The sequence below is a fragment of the Cibotium barometz genome, chromosome 15, assembly GCF_041138505.1.
Source record: "Cibotium barometz isolate CiBa-2024 chromosome 15, ASM4113850v1, whole genome shotgun sequence".
In the NCBI taxonomy this organism is placed as follows: domain Eukaryota; kingdom Viridiplantae; phylum Streptophyta; class Polypodiopsida; order Cyatheales; family Cibotiaceae; genus Cibotium; species Cibotium barometz.
Window position 1 is genome coordinate 58,903,528 of NC_141060.1, and position 17,722 is coordinate 58,921,249.

The following is a 17,722-nucleotide window of genomic DNA, read 5'->3' on the forward strand; positions in this document are numbered from 1 at the left end:
AATATAAAAAATAAGAACTTATTTCTTTCCCTTTCTCAAGGAATTGAATAAACATAAATTCCTAAAAAATAAACATAAGAATTTCCTATAAATAATTCTCCATTTATCTTTATGCTACTCATAAAATACATGAGAATCTAATCCAATGGATACACATCAATAATATGAAAATTTATTCCACCTTGGATATAAAGGAATTATAAATATTTATACTCTCATGAAAATTAAACATGGATATTTCTTTCTAGATTATCCTTTAATAGATATATAAGCATGAGTTCGTTTAAAGTATTTAGAAGAAAATATTCATAAACATTCTCTTTTCCATTTAAATCTAGGCATCAACATGCCATAAATATATACATGGAAATATGATGAAAAATTCACACATCCTCTTTTGTCATCTGGATAATTATTCATACACATGCATGAATATAGTTATGGAAATATAACAAAAATTTCTCTTTTGACATCTAAACACTTATGCATACACATACTATGAAAATCCTTCTTTTACCATTAGAATATTTATGCATAAACATAAATGCATCTAAACATCTTGTTTATTTAATAAAAATATTCAAATATAGCTTCCCTGGGAAAATAGATATATAAATGTTATCATAAGCTCTCTTTCATAAAATGAATAAACCTAAGATTTCTTATCATAAAAACAAGCTTAAATGAATTAACTACATTCTAAGTAGGTTAATAAACATAAAAATGTTTAACCTTCATCTCTAGCTTGATAAGCTTAGAGTTTAGGGTAAGGAAATGAGATTAGAATTAAGGTTTAACCTTCCAAGAAGGATTTAACTGTAAGATTCCTCTAACTTTTGAGGTGTACAAGTGTAAGAACCTCCCCTTCTGATCTTGTAATTACTCCCCTCTTTGAAATAAAAGAAAGATTCTATTTTACCCTCTTGTAATTCCTCCCTCCAACTTTTGAGGTGTACAAGTGTAAGAACCTTCCCTTCTGATCTTGTAATTACTCCCCTCTTTGAAATAAAAGAAAGATTCTATTTTACCCTGTTTTGACCTAGAGAGAGAAAATGGATGTGGATGTGTATGTGGAAGAATGAATGCGGATGGGTATGTGAAAGAATGGATGTGGATGTGTATGTGGAAGAATGGATGTAGATGTGTATGTGAAAGGATGTGATATCGATGTGAGTGAATGAATGAGATGTGATGTGATGTGAATCGGGATGTGAATGAATGAGATGTGATGTCATGCGAATCGGATGTAAATGTATGATATGGGATGTGAATGGATGAGATGTGATGTGATGTGAATCGAAATAAGAATGAATGAGATGAGATGTGAAATGAATGAGATGAGATGTGATGTAAATTGAGACAGATGTGAAATGAATGAGGTGTGATGGGATGTGAATATGGGTTAATGCGAGTGGATGAGATGTGATGAGAATAAATGAGGAAAGATGTGATGAATGAGGTGTGATGGGATGTGAATATGGGTTAATGTGAGTGGATGGGATGTGAATATGGGTTAATGCGAGTGGATGAGATGTGATGAGAATAAATGAGGAAAGATGTGATGAGATGGAAAATGATTGAGAATGGGTATACATGTGAATTGGATATGGATTAAGTAATGTGGACAGATGTGGAACAATGTGAAAGACGAGAGTTCATTATAGGAACTGTATTTGTGACCTGTTTTAAAATGAATATTTTATGTCAAAAATGTTGGGAAGCATTTTTTACAGTCTTGTGAATGAGGTCGTGGTGACCTAACTGATAAAGTTGCAATAGTTGATGGAGAGTCAATGAAGGACCTCTCGCGTAGCAAGGTCGGCCGAGGTCTTGACCAGCCTCGGTTCGATTGAAATGTGAGCTTCCGGTACAGTGGATGAGGGACCAAGGAAGCGGCCTATGAGTGAAGCGCTAGGTCACCTGCAAAAAGGATCCTAGAGGGTGCTGACCATACGGTGCTCGGGCTCTAGGTCGCCGAAGATACCCACACATGCGTCGGGGAAGATATTGGAACAAGGAGTAAGAGTTATTTTTTGAAACCGAGCATGGATCTGGTTGATTGACCTTGCTGGTCCTCAACGCATGAGTCCATGGCTCTTTTTTATGGAGCTATTGGTTGATCTTGCTAATCTTCAACGCAGATCCTATCTTAATTTTTATAAGTGATTATATTGTCGGGTACTATGAGCTAGGAACTATCGAAAAGGCCCCTAAGGGACAGGTGGTGAGCATTCTGGTTGCCACCAATGATGCCATAGGAACACCGACGAAGGAATAATTAGAAATTAAGATTCAACCGGATATTTTAGAGGATTCAGTCGGATATTTTGGAGGATTATGATCAGTGACACTATGGTTTCATTAAATGATTGTTTTAAAGATAACTCAATCTGTGAAAAAGGCAATTTCATATTGGGTGTATAAGTGGTGTGACGCATTAAATTTGTATGAATATCTGGCTAGGGGACCTGGGAACTCTTTTCGTGGTACCCAGGACAAAACCTAACCAAATTCCTAATTTGATCCCATCACTACAGTGGTTGGGTGGTTAGGCTGGATTGACGGATCCGTAAAATGAGACTCAATTCTGTTATAGTACAATAGATGACGTAAATCCCGGATAGTAATTGTTCTATGGAAAAAGAATCAACGGTTGTGCCTCTCGATGGGAAAAAAAGCGTTGGTTTCTATGATCCAAGTGCAAGTTTCTTCCTTGATCTGACTAAGAGACTCATAGGTTCGGTCGGATCAGTTTGGTCAGTAATGACCCTGACTACGTTAGAGTAAAAATATCCTGGAGGAATCGCCCATGCTTTCTCGGCGAGGGAAGTTTTTTAGGGTTTGGTTTTTGAAGAACCGAGGGATTAGTCTCTTGTCCAGATATCCGTGGGCGAGGCCCTGAGTGAGGGATCCTACCACGCGCAAGGAGTGCTACTTCCGCTGCTAGCACCCCCGAATCCGTTGCGCGGAGGGGGCAGGGATCTTTCATTAACCATAAGAAGTAAGTATTTCTTTATATAAAGAGTGAATATAAATCATAAACAATACACTTAAGCATAGGAGATTAACATTACTTCATCTAAACAACAACATAAATCAAGAAGGGCATAGTTTTAAGAGGGAACCATGAGATAAAATGCTTCCCAAGCATGTAGAGAGGTTGGGAAGAACGTTAACATCTAAAGAAGAGAGTAAACATCTATTTTAAATAACCATGAAAAAGAATGGAGAACCATGGCTTACCATGTTTCCAAACATGAAAAGAGGAGAAGAGGGAGTAGATAACATTGTTTAGGCTTACCTCCAAGAGTGAGGGAGTCTTCAAGCTTCAATGGAAGAGCTCCAAGAGTGAGGGAAGCTTGGGATGAAGAGGTTTGGAACCAAAATTAGGGTTAGGGTGAGCTCCAAAGCTTCCACAAGAGGGAGAGCAAAGAGGAAATGAAAATAAGCCTAGAAAATTTTTAACACTGAAATCTCACAAGGAGGGCTCTCTATTTATAGGTGAGGGAGGCCACTAACCAAGCATACTGGAGTCTAGATCCTTCTAGGCTCAGTTTGATCAAATTTGGACAAGATTTGAAGTAGTTATGTCCACTTTTTGGTTTAAGTTTGGAAGAGGAGAGATGAGAGATGAAATATCCCATGCTTTTGGAGTATTTTTGAATAACAAAATGGGGGTTTGATGGGACGTCTAGGCCCCTAAGAGAAGCTCTCTTCCCACTCCATTGAGGTGTCAAAAGGTCTCCAAAAAGTCTCCTTTACATATCAGAAACTCATGATTATGAAATCGCCACCTCATGTGAGTCTTTCTTTACTGTTTTTTTGAGTTTATCCATTTTTTTAATTTTTTTATTTTAAATCCCATTTTATCATTTGTTGGAATAAGAATATCGCATTTTTAAATTTAAATTATTTTAATAAGGCTTTGAACTTTGAACTAGCGACCTACTTGGTTCACCCGCCATCCAAAACTAATGCAACTTATAAAATTCTGTTTCAGGGGATCACTTCCTATTGGCTAGAAGAAAATACCTATCCAAAAATATTTTTAAATTTTTATTATCTCTCTCTAGAACATCTTCTCTCTCTAGGCCAAAAACAAGGGAAAACAATGCCTTTTTGCATTCTGTGAAAAGGGGATGATCACTGGGGACTGAAAGGAGAACTTACACATCTTTAGAAGCTGGGGAGGAATCTTACATTAAGAATATATGAAATAACATGAGAGTTCATAGAAAGAAATTTTATATTTTTTAAGATAATTTTATAGAAATATATTGATTTAAAGATATTATTTAAAGGATTTTGGGAAAAAAAATAAGTTTATAAAGAAAAAGGGTCTTGAATGCACGCGATGTATACGATTTTTATATAGTGACCTCCCTGAGCAAGGACCTTTAGTATGTACTCTATTCATGTTCACCTAGCTTGTGTTCATTTTTGTGAATGCACCCTCTAAGGCCCTTTAGTATGAAACTAAATCATTATAATTATGTGTGTTGTTGTTTGTGTTGAGCGAAATTACATAACTTTGGAAATACAAGATTGGGGGAGTCCTCAATTTTCAAAAAATTTACAAGACTGTTCACCCTTTCCGTTAAGGAGACACAAAAATATATCCTAGATAAAGAAAGACTAGCTTGACATTTGAGAATTCACTGAGTGTGCCTTTTCAAATCCAACATTGAAGTGGGAAACTTTAGTTAAAATTGAAGTGAGAAACTAAGTGTGCCCTTTCAAATCCAACATTTAAGTGAGAAACTTTAGTTAAAATTCAAAGTCACAAACTGAGTGTGCCCTTTCAAATCTTTCTTTCATAACTAAGTGTGCCCTGATAATTATCAATCACATACACTCCATGGAACCCTTACTAATCTTAGTATTGAAAGATCTTAAACGCAGGAAGTTAATTTGCTACTCGCCTTTTATTAGAGCTACACGCTATGTTGGACAAACTTGAGGAAACACAAGATTAGGGGAGTCACCCTTGTTGTGAAGTGTAAAACCCTTTTTCGACAATTTGTGAGCATCAGCCTTAGGAACGGCATGTTGTAGAATTAATTGATAATCAAAAAGACATTTAACCCCCACTGTACACGAAACTACGAGAAAGATTAAGCCCAAAACCAAGCTATCATTGCACACTTTGTATACAAGCTGAAGCCTGAACGAGCCCCACACTAGAACAAGCTAATTGTGCCAAGAATGTAACTCCTTCCAAAGTTGGTCCACAATGGTGTCCAGTTTGGGTGTCCATGGCCTGGGCGTCAACGTGTAGTACTACTGTAGTTGGTGACGGTAAGAAGGGAGCTCTCCACAATGGTGTCCAGTTTGGGGGTCCATGGCCTGGACCTCAATGTGCAGTAGTGTAGTTGTCGATGCGGTTGCTGCTGTGGAGTATCCTCCTCCTCCTCCGCCTCTAGCACGTTCAATACTGGGAGAGAGTAGCCTTTGGTCTTGCTTCGAAGCGCCGTGTGCCCTTTCTCTGCCTGCTCATACTGGTGGGCGGAAAGAGGGGACACCTTGGTGCTGTGATTCGCAGCTCTAGCAGTCGCGGAGGAGGAGGAGGAGCCTGACTTGCAAGCCAGCGTGGAGATGTGGTCTAGCTCCTCCGCGGACAAGCGGGTGTTGAGCCTGCGCATGGGGAGGAGGAAGTAGACGTGGTAGGCACGTGTGTCATGGTCCGCAGGCAAGGGAGCAACGCGCGTCCCAGCTAAATGCGGATCATACTCCACCACAAAGTGGTTGGGGAACTCAAGCATGAGCTCGCCCACCTTCATCGGCTCCTGCAGCTCGCAGGTGCGACCGTCGAGAGCGTGCACGATTCTGATGAATGATCCGCTGCTACGATGAACCACGGAGTACTCTACGATTGTAGAGTACTTGCAAGAAAGCCGATTGCCCATATTGGAGGTGCAAGTTGCAGTGGGATGTGAGGTCGAGAAGATGGGCCAATACTAAGAGTATTTGAACTGCTTTTTGCAGAGTGTGTGGGTGGGTGGGTGGTGCTAAAAGAAAGACAGGTCAGGCAATCGAGGGGAAAGCTCGCGGAAGGATCAGGCGAGCGGGAAGCAATTATATTTGTGCCTCCAGGCTACAATATCGCCATCGCCAACAACAAAAAATGCGTAGATTTTTCAACAGCGTGCCGCAACGTCCACTCACGTACCTGTCATTAACCGCTGTTCTAACCTCCACTCACTGACCTTTAGACATTAGCGGTAGATCTGTAGCCAAATGTTCCCAGATATTTATTTGACAACTTTCGCCTTCTAGTAATGAAATATCTTTACCTTGTGTGTGTTTATTGCTTCCATTTTATGGCACACATATTGAGAGGACTAACCACTTTAAGTTGGAACATAGTAATGAAATATCTTTCCTTTGAGTGTGTTTATTGCTTCCATTTTATGGCACACATATTGAGAGGACGAACCACTTTAAGTTGGATGTTCCAGAAGAAAATTAGAAAATTGTTGATGTGATGACAATTGAAAGCCTTGTTAGAAATGAGATAGAATCAATTCAGCAATTTTATGTATGTTGATTGTTCCATGAATGCATTATCTCAAATTGTTGATGGCTTTGATATTCTCATTGATTATGGTCTCGAAAAAGGGTACCTCTATCGCTTGGGAACTACTTCATGTGGAAATATGTTATATGAGCATTTTCTTAAACGAGATATTTTAGGTGAAAATTTGAACAAAGCTATAAAGTTTCAAGTTGCTTTTTCTAATTCTATCATTTCTAACTTAGAAACTAGATCTGCATGAAGATTCTTGTCCCAATGGAGCATCCAATTCTAGAAAAGGCCTTGAAAACATACGGTGCATCTGAAGTAGAGCAACTTACTTTTTTTTTATGGTTCTTTTAAGAAGCTAAATTTTTAGGACATTGATGCATTGATAGATGCTGATGAATTTCAGAGGGAGTTTCGAAATTTTAAGCATCAAGCTTCATGATATTGGGCACGTATACTTTACCTGAGTTAGCCTGTGCACTTGCTAGTAATGACGTGGAGGGATGCTTATCCAAACATGCTTATTGTTTGACAGATTGCACTTGTTCAATGTTGTAGAATAGCTATATGTAAGATAGGATTTAGTGCTCGAATGGTTATCAAGGATTTCACTGACGTAAACGAGAACATGTGAACATGTTAATAACATATGTTAATAACACAAAAAATCTTGTGATCACATGTTATATTCACAAAGCTTTCACAAGGGCCTAAAAAAATTATCTTTGTCGGGCATAAAAAATCTTCTTAGGTGGCCACTGACCTACTATTATGTGAAGATGGTAACAATTTGTATCCCTTACATTGGCCAGCATGTGATTAAAAGGTAATTCATTGGCATCCATGGAAAGATCTGAAGCAATACTATCAGTGGACTTGATGGAAGTTGATGAAGCATTATTATTATCATCATCATGGTGTTCAACATTCTGATTTTTGATGTCATTGTGATTTTCTTCATTAAGATTATGAGTGTGATCTCTAATAAATTATAAATCTTTAGTTTCATGGTCTAATAATTCATTTGACAAAATATAATCTACTTCTTTCCTTGGAGATTCTATGGTACTAGTTTCCTCCTCCAATTCTCTATCTTTAAAAAATTATTTTGCTACCATTTTGAATTTGAAGGGTTTTGGTTCAAAAATTACCTGTTATTCTTTCACTAAGTGTCATCGTCTCACTAAGTGCATCTTACAAAATGTAAAGTAATAATAGATAAGATTTAGAGAAAATACAACATGCTCACATTGTTGTGGTAGTTAGTACAAATGTATCCCAAAGGTCTATCCACGAACGGATATTTTTTTTAACGAGCTTTTTAGAGCATCCAGTGAGGAAGGCCTTATGTTTTTCTTACAAATATTTTAGTAAACATGGCAATGGCAAATGGATATATAGATTTACATAATCTAAAACTTAATAACAAGGCTTATGTTATCTAAAAAATTATTAATACCATGGTACATTTGGAGAAAATATATTATTTTTGTATTGGAAAAACATGGCAATGGGAAGTGGATAGATCTACATAATCAAAAACACAATAACAAGACTTATGTTATCCAAAAATGTATTCAACTAAAAGTATCGTATATCAGCTCTACATTATCCAAAAACTATGCATTCATTAAGTGCCAATAAGATTTCCAAGCATAAGCATGTGTCATAAGAGTAGAACTTCTCTTTTCCACCAAGGGCAAAATTAGGGATAACCCGTGGACATCGATAGAGTCATGACCCAAGAGCCATATCAGGATAGGTCTATGGATGGGAGAGATATTCCCTCACATTATGATAGGGTATCTTTGACTAGTGTATAAACATATTTTCATTCTAATGAAGCCCCAAAACTCACATGAATATGCAGTAAATATGTTGGCATGCCACACAAGACTTTACGCATGTACACTAAGGTTGAGACTGTATATGAACTTCATAAGACTTCCTATCTGGTCCATTTTCTTCTATCTCATACTCATACTGATTAACAACCTTTTCAATCAGTACTGCTTGGTCCATTATTAATGTAGAATCTATTCTCTTTTCTGCTTCTCTTGAAATGCTTGTTTGCCATTTCATGTGAACTCCAATTCTCTTAATTGATTCCATGCAACACCATGTTAGAGAATTTGGAAAAATCCCAATTCCCATTTTGCAAGATTGTAAAAGGGGACCATGGTGAATCTTTTTAAACTTTTGTCAAAACCTCCTTATGTGACATATCATTGGAAAGAGCTTAAGGATTAGGTTTTAAATGCACATTATCCGACAGCTTTGAAGTTTGTCTGCTTAAGACATAAAAAAATAGATTTTTTTTTAAAAAATCCAGTCTTAGGATTTTTCCAAATTCTCAAATATGGTCTTATGCCCATCTTGTTAAATTCACTCGTAGGAGTCTTTGATGCAACACTAGCAATACCTTACCTTGGGCCTTCACCCATGATGTTTGATGTTTCCATCTCGGGATGTGGCGACATTTCACAAGCTACACCATCTATAGAGGCCAACCTATATCCAGCACAAACCAATGTATTTTCCTCTTCCTAAGTCAATTTTGTTCCCTCCTCAATGGGCCAAATAGAAGGTAAATTTGGTATGGGTGAGATATTTCTATGTAGGTGCTAAGAGTGTACGATGTCATTGAGGAAAAACCACATGAATTGTGGCCTCTTACCTCCTAGTCCTAGGAGATTTTTATTGTCAGGTGACCACTACCCAATAACCTACTAAGTTGCTCTACTTATGCACACAAAAATACACCAACTTGATACTTGGAAAATGGTGTAATCAACTTACACGAGATTGCAAAGAAAAACGATTACACAAGATAGATCAACCAGTATATATTACCCTATTGAAAAACAAAAAGACTTAAGAGATGGATATACAAAAATGGTAGATTTCGATGAACACACAATTGGCTAACAGCCAGTTAAGTGTATAGATTTTCATTACATTTTTATACTTCTTGATGTGCTGTTATAAAATAGAAGAGATGGAATCATGCTCTGAGCATGACTGAGTTACATCCATGATGGCCTATTGTGAGATCTCTGCCCTCATTGCAAACATTAAACTCACTGCAAACATCAAACTCTGAGCATGATTGAGTTACATCCATGATGGCCTATTGTGAGATCTCTGCCCTCACTCTGCAAACATCAAACTCTGGAGTGCTGGCAGAGTGGAAGTAGCAACCTCACGCGTAGGGTAGAGCTTCCCACTCGGGACCTCGCCCACGAATGTCCGGGCAAGGGACTAGTCCGCTGGCTCTTCCAAAACCAAACCCGAAAAAAACTTTCCTCGCCCAAAAAGCATAGGCGATTCCTCTAGGAAAATCTTCTTACGTAGTCAAGAGACTTAACTATCCTTTGTATTCCGACCAAACCCGCGCGTCACATGGCCGAATCAAAGGAGGAACTTGCACTTGGCTCATAGAGACCAACACTTTTTTCCCCATCAAAAAAGAGGCACAGTCGTTGATTCTTTTCCATAGAACAAGAGTTATCCCTTGACTTACTTCAACTAACGTTACTTTGAACAGAATTGAACTTTATTATAGGAATCCATTGATCCAGCCTAACCCCATCCAATCCCATGAGTTATCCAACCACTGTATTGATGGGATCCATTATAAAAATTTGGTTACGTTTTGTCTCGAGTACCAGGGAAAAGAGTTCCCATGCTCCCCCCCTAGCTGGCTTCTCAAGCAAAAATTAAATAGACACACCACTTACACACCCAATATGAAATTACCTTTTCTTAGATTCAACTATTTCTAAATAGAATTGCAATAAAACCACAGTGTTTCCATCATAATTCTTAGTATTCCATTTCCAGGGTCCAAGTTCCAACCATGAAATCCAATTCCATTCATTCCTTCCTCATCAGCGTACCTATGGCATCATTGGCAACCACAATGCTCACCACCTGGTCAGTCCCTCTAGGCTCACCTAGTACTTCACTCAAGGGCCTTTTCAATAGTTTCTAGCTCATAGTAACCACAGGAGTATAATCTCATAAAATCCATATGGACTCTCCGTTGAAGATCAGCTAGATCAACCAACAAGATCCATTTACCAAAAAGAGCCATGGACTCATCCATTGAAGACTAGCAAGGCCAACCAACCAGATCCATGCCCGTGTTCAGAAAACAACTCCAACAAAATGTTCCATTTCTTCCTCGATGCACACATGGGTATCTTGGGAAACCCAGAGCCCGAGCACCATATGGTCAGCACCCTTTAGGCTCCTTTCGTTAGGTGACCTAGCACTTCACTCATAGGCCGCTTCCTTGGCCCCTCATCCACCGTACTGGAAGCTCACCATTTTAACCAAACTGAAGCTGGTCAAGACCTCGGCCGACCTTGCTACGCGAGACGTCCTGTTTGCAACATTTTCCACTTAGGTCCACGATCTCATTCCATAAGATAGTCAAAATGCTTCCCCAGCATCCTTCACGTAAAACAATCTTTAAAAAATAAGTTTCACATGATGCAAATACAGTTTCCAAGAAAAGTTCGCATCTTTCCATATCATTCCTCATCATTTCTCTTTGGATGCTCTCTTAACGATCCCCACGAGGGTGTCATCCCATATTCCACATCATTCCTCATTATTTCTCTTTGGATGCTCTCTTAACAATCTGCTAGGGTGAGTCATCCATATTCCACATCATTTTACATCATTCCTCATTAATTCACTTCATCATTCCTCATTAATTCACTTCATTTTACATCATTCCTCATTAATTCACTTCATCCCACATCATTCCACACATCACTCCACATCACTACACATCAACTCACATCAATCCTAATCACTTCACATCAATCCACATCACTCCACATTAATCCACATCAATACACACATTAATCCATATCAATTCACATCAATCCTCATCACTCCACATCACTCCACATCAATCCACACATCAATCCAAATTACTCCACATCACTCCACATCACTCCACATCAATTCACATCAATCCACAGTACTACTCATCACTCCACATCAATCCACATCAAACCTTACATTAATCCACATCAATCCACATCACTCCACATCATCCCACACATCATTCCACAATAATTCACATCATTCCGATTTCCACAAACAAGATGGTCTCTTTTTGCTTTGAGCAAATCAGGTTTGATTATCAACTTTCCTTGATCTAGTTATCAGAGTTTTTGTTCCACAATCAACCAGGTTAAGAGTATTGTTCCACAATCAACTAGGTTAAGAGTATAGTTACTCTAATTTTCATACTAAAAAAACTTTCTAAGTCTCAGCTAATTACTTGGCTTAGTTAAAGGCAACTTAAGTCTAAATTCTCGTTCACTTCTGGATCCTCGATCCTTTCAAGAATTACTGAATCCTTTTCCAAGGAATCTAGGAATAAGTCAGTCACAATTATTTACATTCATCCAACTAAGCGTGTTTCTGGTCTTTTTCTCGAAAATCCTTTTACCGTTTAGAATGTACTTAAGATTCTATTTTTTGAGAATCTAGACGTATACTTCCAAAAGTTAAATATGTTTGTGATTTGTCTTTCTAATAATTAAAAATTTATCTTTGCACCCCTATGAATGTTTTCACATTCTTTTCTCTATTTTCCCAAAATAAAATATCATGAAAATCCCTCTTTTAGCATAAAATATTTATACACACATACTAATTCATTTTTATCTAAATGAATTATATTCATAATCCCATTTGAAAATTAGAGGAGAATTGTACATAACCTTCTCGTAATTTCTAAAATGAATAATGCTCAGAATTTGGCATAAAATTTATTATGCATAAGTTTAAATTCATTTTCTAATGATAAAAATTTTACCATAGTTTTCTCGCATTTTCTATGAAATGAGAATGCTCAAAATTCCACTTTTAGCATAAAATTTAATTTATGTTATGCATAAACCTTCATTTTCTAATGGTAAAAATTTTGCCATAGCTTCCCCGCATTTTCTATGAAATGAGAATGCTCAAAATTCCACTTTTAATATAAAAATTAGTTTATGCATAAGCCTAAGCATAAACATAAACAAGAGGAGAGATGAGAGATGAAATATCTAGCCACTTTATGATTTTTTGAATAAAAAATGACCTCCTTGATGTGATTTCTAGGTGCCTTTTTGAAGTGGGATTTTCTCTCTCCTGAGGTGTCAAAATTCTTATTTTTTATACTGCTTAAGTACCAGTACTAGTCAACTCTTTCATCTTATGTGAAAATTTACTCATTTTTGGTGGATTTTCTTTTCTTCTTGCATTTTTCTTATTCAAACACTTGGATTAATCCTATTGGCTCATTAGAACACTCTTTGGACCTTAATCCATAATTTTTTGAAAATAGGTACCCCTAGGTTAAGGTGTCCAGAGTGCACATATTCAATTAATTTCTAATGCACGTTGGAAAACTCTTTTTAAACTTCTGTTTCATGGGAATTCATCTTAAAATAAAAGGGTAACTTTGTATCCAAAAATATCTTAAAGCTGTATTATCTCTCTCTAGAATATTTTCTCTCTCTAGACCAAAACAGGGTCAAACAAGATCTTTTTCCATTCTGAAAGGGGGGATGATTACAAGAGACTGAAGGAGAGGTTCTTGCATCTTTACATCATCAAAAGTTGGAGGGAGGAATCTTACATCCTACCCCACTTAAAAAATTCGAGATGTCCTCATCTCGCAAGCTGGAGGATAATCTCTTGCATCTCTTTCTTCTTCTATTACTTCTAGCGTTATTGCTTTGGAAGTAGATGGCTAGTTTGAGAACCTCTCTCTTTGACTTCCCCAATTCTGAGATTGAGGTCTTGCATTACTTTGCATCATCGAAGAGATGAGGGTTGGTTAGGGAATCTACCTTTGGGGTTTCCCTGATTTTGACGGAAGGGACCTTGATTACTCTGGAAGAAAGGAGATGGAATTTGGAATCTTGGTCCTCCTTGACTTTCTTGTCCTGAAAACCTTGATCCAAAAGGAGTTGGGCATACCATACTACGATGACCGTATCCTTGGAAGTTAAAGCATCTAATTCCTTTCATTGATTCATCTCGCTGAGCTCTGCTGGTCACGGGTGGAACTTCTGAAGTTGAGTTCCAGGGAATTGTGTTCTGAGGTAGGCCTTGAGATCATCCCATGTCTGGGTGTTCTGATCCAAGCGGTTTGTCTTGCAGTGTTTCCTCCATGCTACTCTAGCTCTCTCTATGGTCTTCAGCCTAGCAAGAGCCACCTTACTTTTATCATTGTAACCTGTGCAAAGACCACTTTATTTATAATTTGAATCCAAAAAGGAATTAAACTTTAGATCCAACTGATTTTGGGGTTTCTTAAAATTTGGTCAACCCTCTCAGAATCTTGGGATAAAGATCCCTTCTATAAGAAGAAACATACAGAACTCATTATCAGAAAATAGTTCATTCATATCCTTAACACAATAATGGTCCATCAAACCAATAATTTTCAATTAACATCTGAACATTCTCCATGGGAATTTCAGTTATACAGGTTCTCGATTTGTCATTCCACAATTGGTTCTACTAGGCCAAAGGTCAAGTTGCAAACAATATGTTAGCACGATCCATTAATCTTATAGTGATCTGCTAAAAGTCTTGATCATCTTCCAAGTTACTAACATCATCAATGGAATTCTCTCCATTCATCATCATCAATGACTTATTCAACTTATCTACTTTCAAACCAAAATTCAAAAATCATCATCCTTCAATCCAAATCCAAATCAATCCATCAATTTTCAACTAAAATTCTAAAATCATATCAACCAGCATTCGAAATCATCATCTAGGATAGCATTTTTGCTCATAACTTCAAGGTCTTAGATTCACTCATATATATTGTTAGTATAGAGCTGCAGTTATACCCACGATATATGCAGGTTTTCACATGGTCCTTGGTGCTATAAGGTAAATGTCATCATATCTAGGCCTCAAGCAAGTTGGGAATTCCACACAAATGCAGTACTTCCATCTAAAAACCCAATTCCCAATTTATGAATCTCCATTCTGAATATCAAACTCGTACGAATTTCAACACACAATTACAATCTTTCACTGCTGGTAACTCATAAATTTTTGACATTTCTTGCTTCTTGGTTTATCAACTTCAACCAAATTGCTCTGATACTAGCTATGAGATCCCTGCCCTCATTGCACATTAAAGTATTCTAGAGTGCTGGCAGCATAAGTAGTAACCTCACGCGCAGGGTAGAGCTTCCCACTTGAGGCCTCGCCCCCACGAATGTTTGGGCAAGGGACTAGTTTGGTGGCTCTTCCAAAACCAAACCCAGAAAAAACTTTCCTTGCCCAGAAAAAGCATAGGCAATTCCTCCCAGGAAAATCTTCTAACGTAGTCAAGAGCCTTAACTATCCTTTGTATTCTAACCGAACCCGTGGGGGGTCAAAGGAGGAACTTGCACTTGGTTCATAGATACCAACGCTTTTTTCCCCATCAAAAAGAGGCACAGCCGTTGATTATTTTCCATAGAACAAGAGTTATCTCGTGACAATCCCATGGGTTAGTCAACCACACCCAACCGCTGTAAAAAATTTGGTTATGTTTTGTCCCGGGTACCAGGGAAAAGAGTTCCCAGGCACTCAAGAAAAAATTAAATAGACACACCACTTACACACCCACCAATATGAAATTTCCTTTTCTTAGATTCAAATATTTCCAAATAGAATTGCAATAAAACCTAGTGTTTCCATCATAATCCTCAGTATTCCATTCTAGGGTCCAAGTTCCAACTTTTTCAATTTCCAACCATGAAATCCAATTCCATTCATTCCTTCCTCAGCGTACCTATGGCATCATTGGCAACCACAACGCTCACCACCTGGTCAGTCCCTCTAGGCTCATCTAGTACTTCACCCAGGGGCCTTTTCAATAATTCCTAGCTCATAGTACCCATAGGAGTATAATCTCATAAAATCCATATGGACTCTCCGTTGAAGATTAGCTAGATCAACCAACAAGATCCATTTACCAAAAAGAGCCATGGACTCATCCGTTCAAGACCAGCAAGGCCAACCAACCGGATCCATGCCCGTGTTCAGAAAACAACTCCAACTCAATGTTCCATTTCTTCCTCGACGCATGCATGGGTATCCTGGGTGACATAGAGCCCGAGCATCGTATGGTCAGCACCCTCTAGGCTCCTTCGCACAGCAGGTGACCTAGCGCTTCACTCATAGGCCACTTCCTTGGCCACTCATTAACCGTATAGGAAGCTCACCATTTTAACTAAACCGAGGCTGGTCAAGACCTCGGCCGACCTTGCCACGCGAGACGTCCTTCTTTGACTCTCCGTCACAACGGTTGCAACATTTTCCACTTAGGTCCACGACCTCATTCCTTAAGATAGTCAAAATGCTTCCCTAGCATTCTTGACGTAAAACAATCTTTAAAAAATAGGTTTCACATATGCAAATACAGTTTTCAAGCAAAATTCCCATCTTTCCATATCATTCCTCATCATTTCTCTTTGGATTCTCTCTTAATGATCCGCCAGGGTGAGTCATCCCATATGCTACATCATTTCACATCATTCCTCATTATTTCTCTTTGGATGCTCTCTTAACGATCCACCAGGGTGAGTCATCCATATTCCACATCATTTTACATCATTCCTCATTAATTCACTTCATCCCACATCATTCCACACATCACTCCACATCACTTCACATCAATCCTAATCACTCCACATCAATCCACACATCAATCCACATCAATAAACATTACTCCTGGACCACATTAATCCACATCAATACACATCAATCCACATCACTCCACATCAATCCTCATCACTCCACATCACTCCACATCAATCCACATCACTCCACATTAATCCACATCAATTCAGATCAATCCACATCACTCCACATTTTTTCTTGATCTACTTATTAGAATTTTTGTTCTAAAATCAACCAGGTTAAGAGTATAGTTACTTTACTTTCCATACTGACAAAACTTTCTACGTCTCGGTGGCCAATTACTTGGCTTAGTTAAAGGCAATTTTTTCTCGACTCAATTCAATTAAGTCTAAATTCTCGTTCACTTCTGGATCCTCAATCCTTTCAACAATTTTAGAATCCTTTTCCAAGGAATCTAGGAATAAGTTAGTCACAAGTATTTACATTCATCCAACTAAGCATGCTTCTGGTCTTTTTCTTGGATATCCTTTTCCCGTTTAGAATGTACTTAAGATTCTATTTTTTGAGAATCTAGACGTATACTTCCAAAAGTTAAATATGTTCGTGATTCCTCTTTCTAATTAAAAATTTATCTATGTTTTCTCGATGCACCCCTGTGAATATTTCACATTCTTTTCTCTATTTTTCCAAAATAAAATATCATGAAAATCCCTCTTTTAGCATAAAATATTTATGCACACATACTAATTCATTTTTATCTAAATGAATTATACTCATAATCCCATTTGAAAATTATAGAAGAATTGTAAATAACCTTCTCGTAATTTCTAAAAAGAATAATGCTCAAAACTCCACCTTTGGCATAAAATTTATTATGCATAAATTTAAATTCATTATCTATGATAAAAATTTTACCATAGTTTTCCCATATTTTCTATGAAATGAGAATGCTTAAAATTTCACTTTTAGCATAAAATTTAATTTATGCATAAACCTTCATTTTCTAATGATAAAATTTTGCCATAGATTCCCCGCATTTTCTATGAAATGAGAATGCTCAAAATTCCACTTTTAATATAAAAATTAGTTTTTGCATAAACCTAAGCATAAACATAAACATTAATTCATCTAAACAACAACATAAATAAAAAAGGGCATTGTTTTTAGAGGAAACCATGAGATAAAATGCTTCCCAAGCATGTAGAGAGGTTGGGAAGAAGATTAACATCTAAAGAGAGAATAAACATCATTGTTTAGGCTTACCCTTATTGTGCTTGATTCTTTACCTTGGAAAAAGATGTGTAGCTCTCAGGAAAAGGCTTGTCCACCAAGAGAAGAGGGTAATCTTCAAGAGAAGAGGTATAGTGAAGCACCAAAGCTTCACAATGGAGAGGCAAGAAGAGGGAAGAAGAATTTACACTAAAATGAAAATTACACTAGCATGGAAATGCTCTAAGATTAAAATACAAAGGAATGGGGTTCTATTTATAGGTGAGCGAGGCCACCAATCAAGCCCAAGTGGGATCC

General features: G+C 37.5%; 1 protein-coding gene across 1 annotated transcript; it reads right to left on the minus strand.

The window, feature by feature from the left end:
* Positions 1 to 5,114: 5,114 nt before the first annotated feature.
* LOC147631487 (uncharacterized) lies at positions 5,115 to 6,048 on the minus strand. Its single transcript, XM_086809109.1, has one exon. The coding sequence runs from the start codon at positions 5,904 to 5,906 to the stop codon at positions 5,268 to 5,270; it is 639 nt and encodes a 212-aa protein (XP_086665235.1). The 5' UTR covers positions 5,907 to 6,048; the 3' UTR covers positions 5,115 to 5,267.
* Positions 6,049 to 17,722: the final 11,674 nt, after the last annotated feature.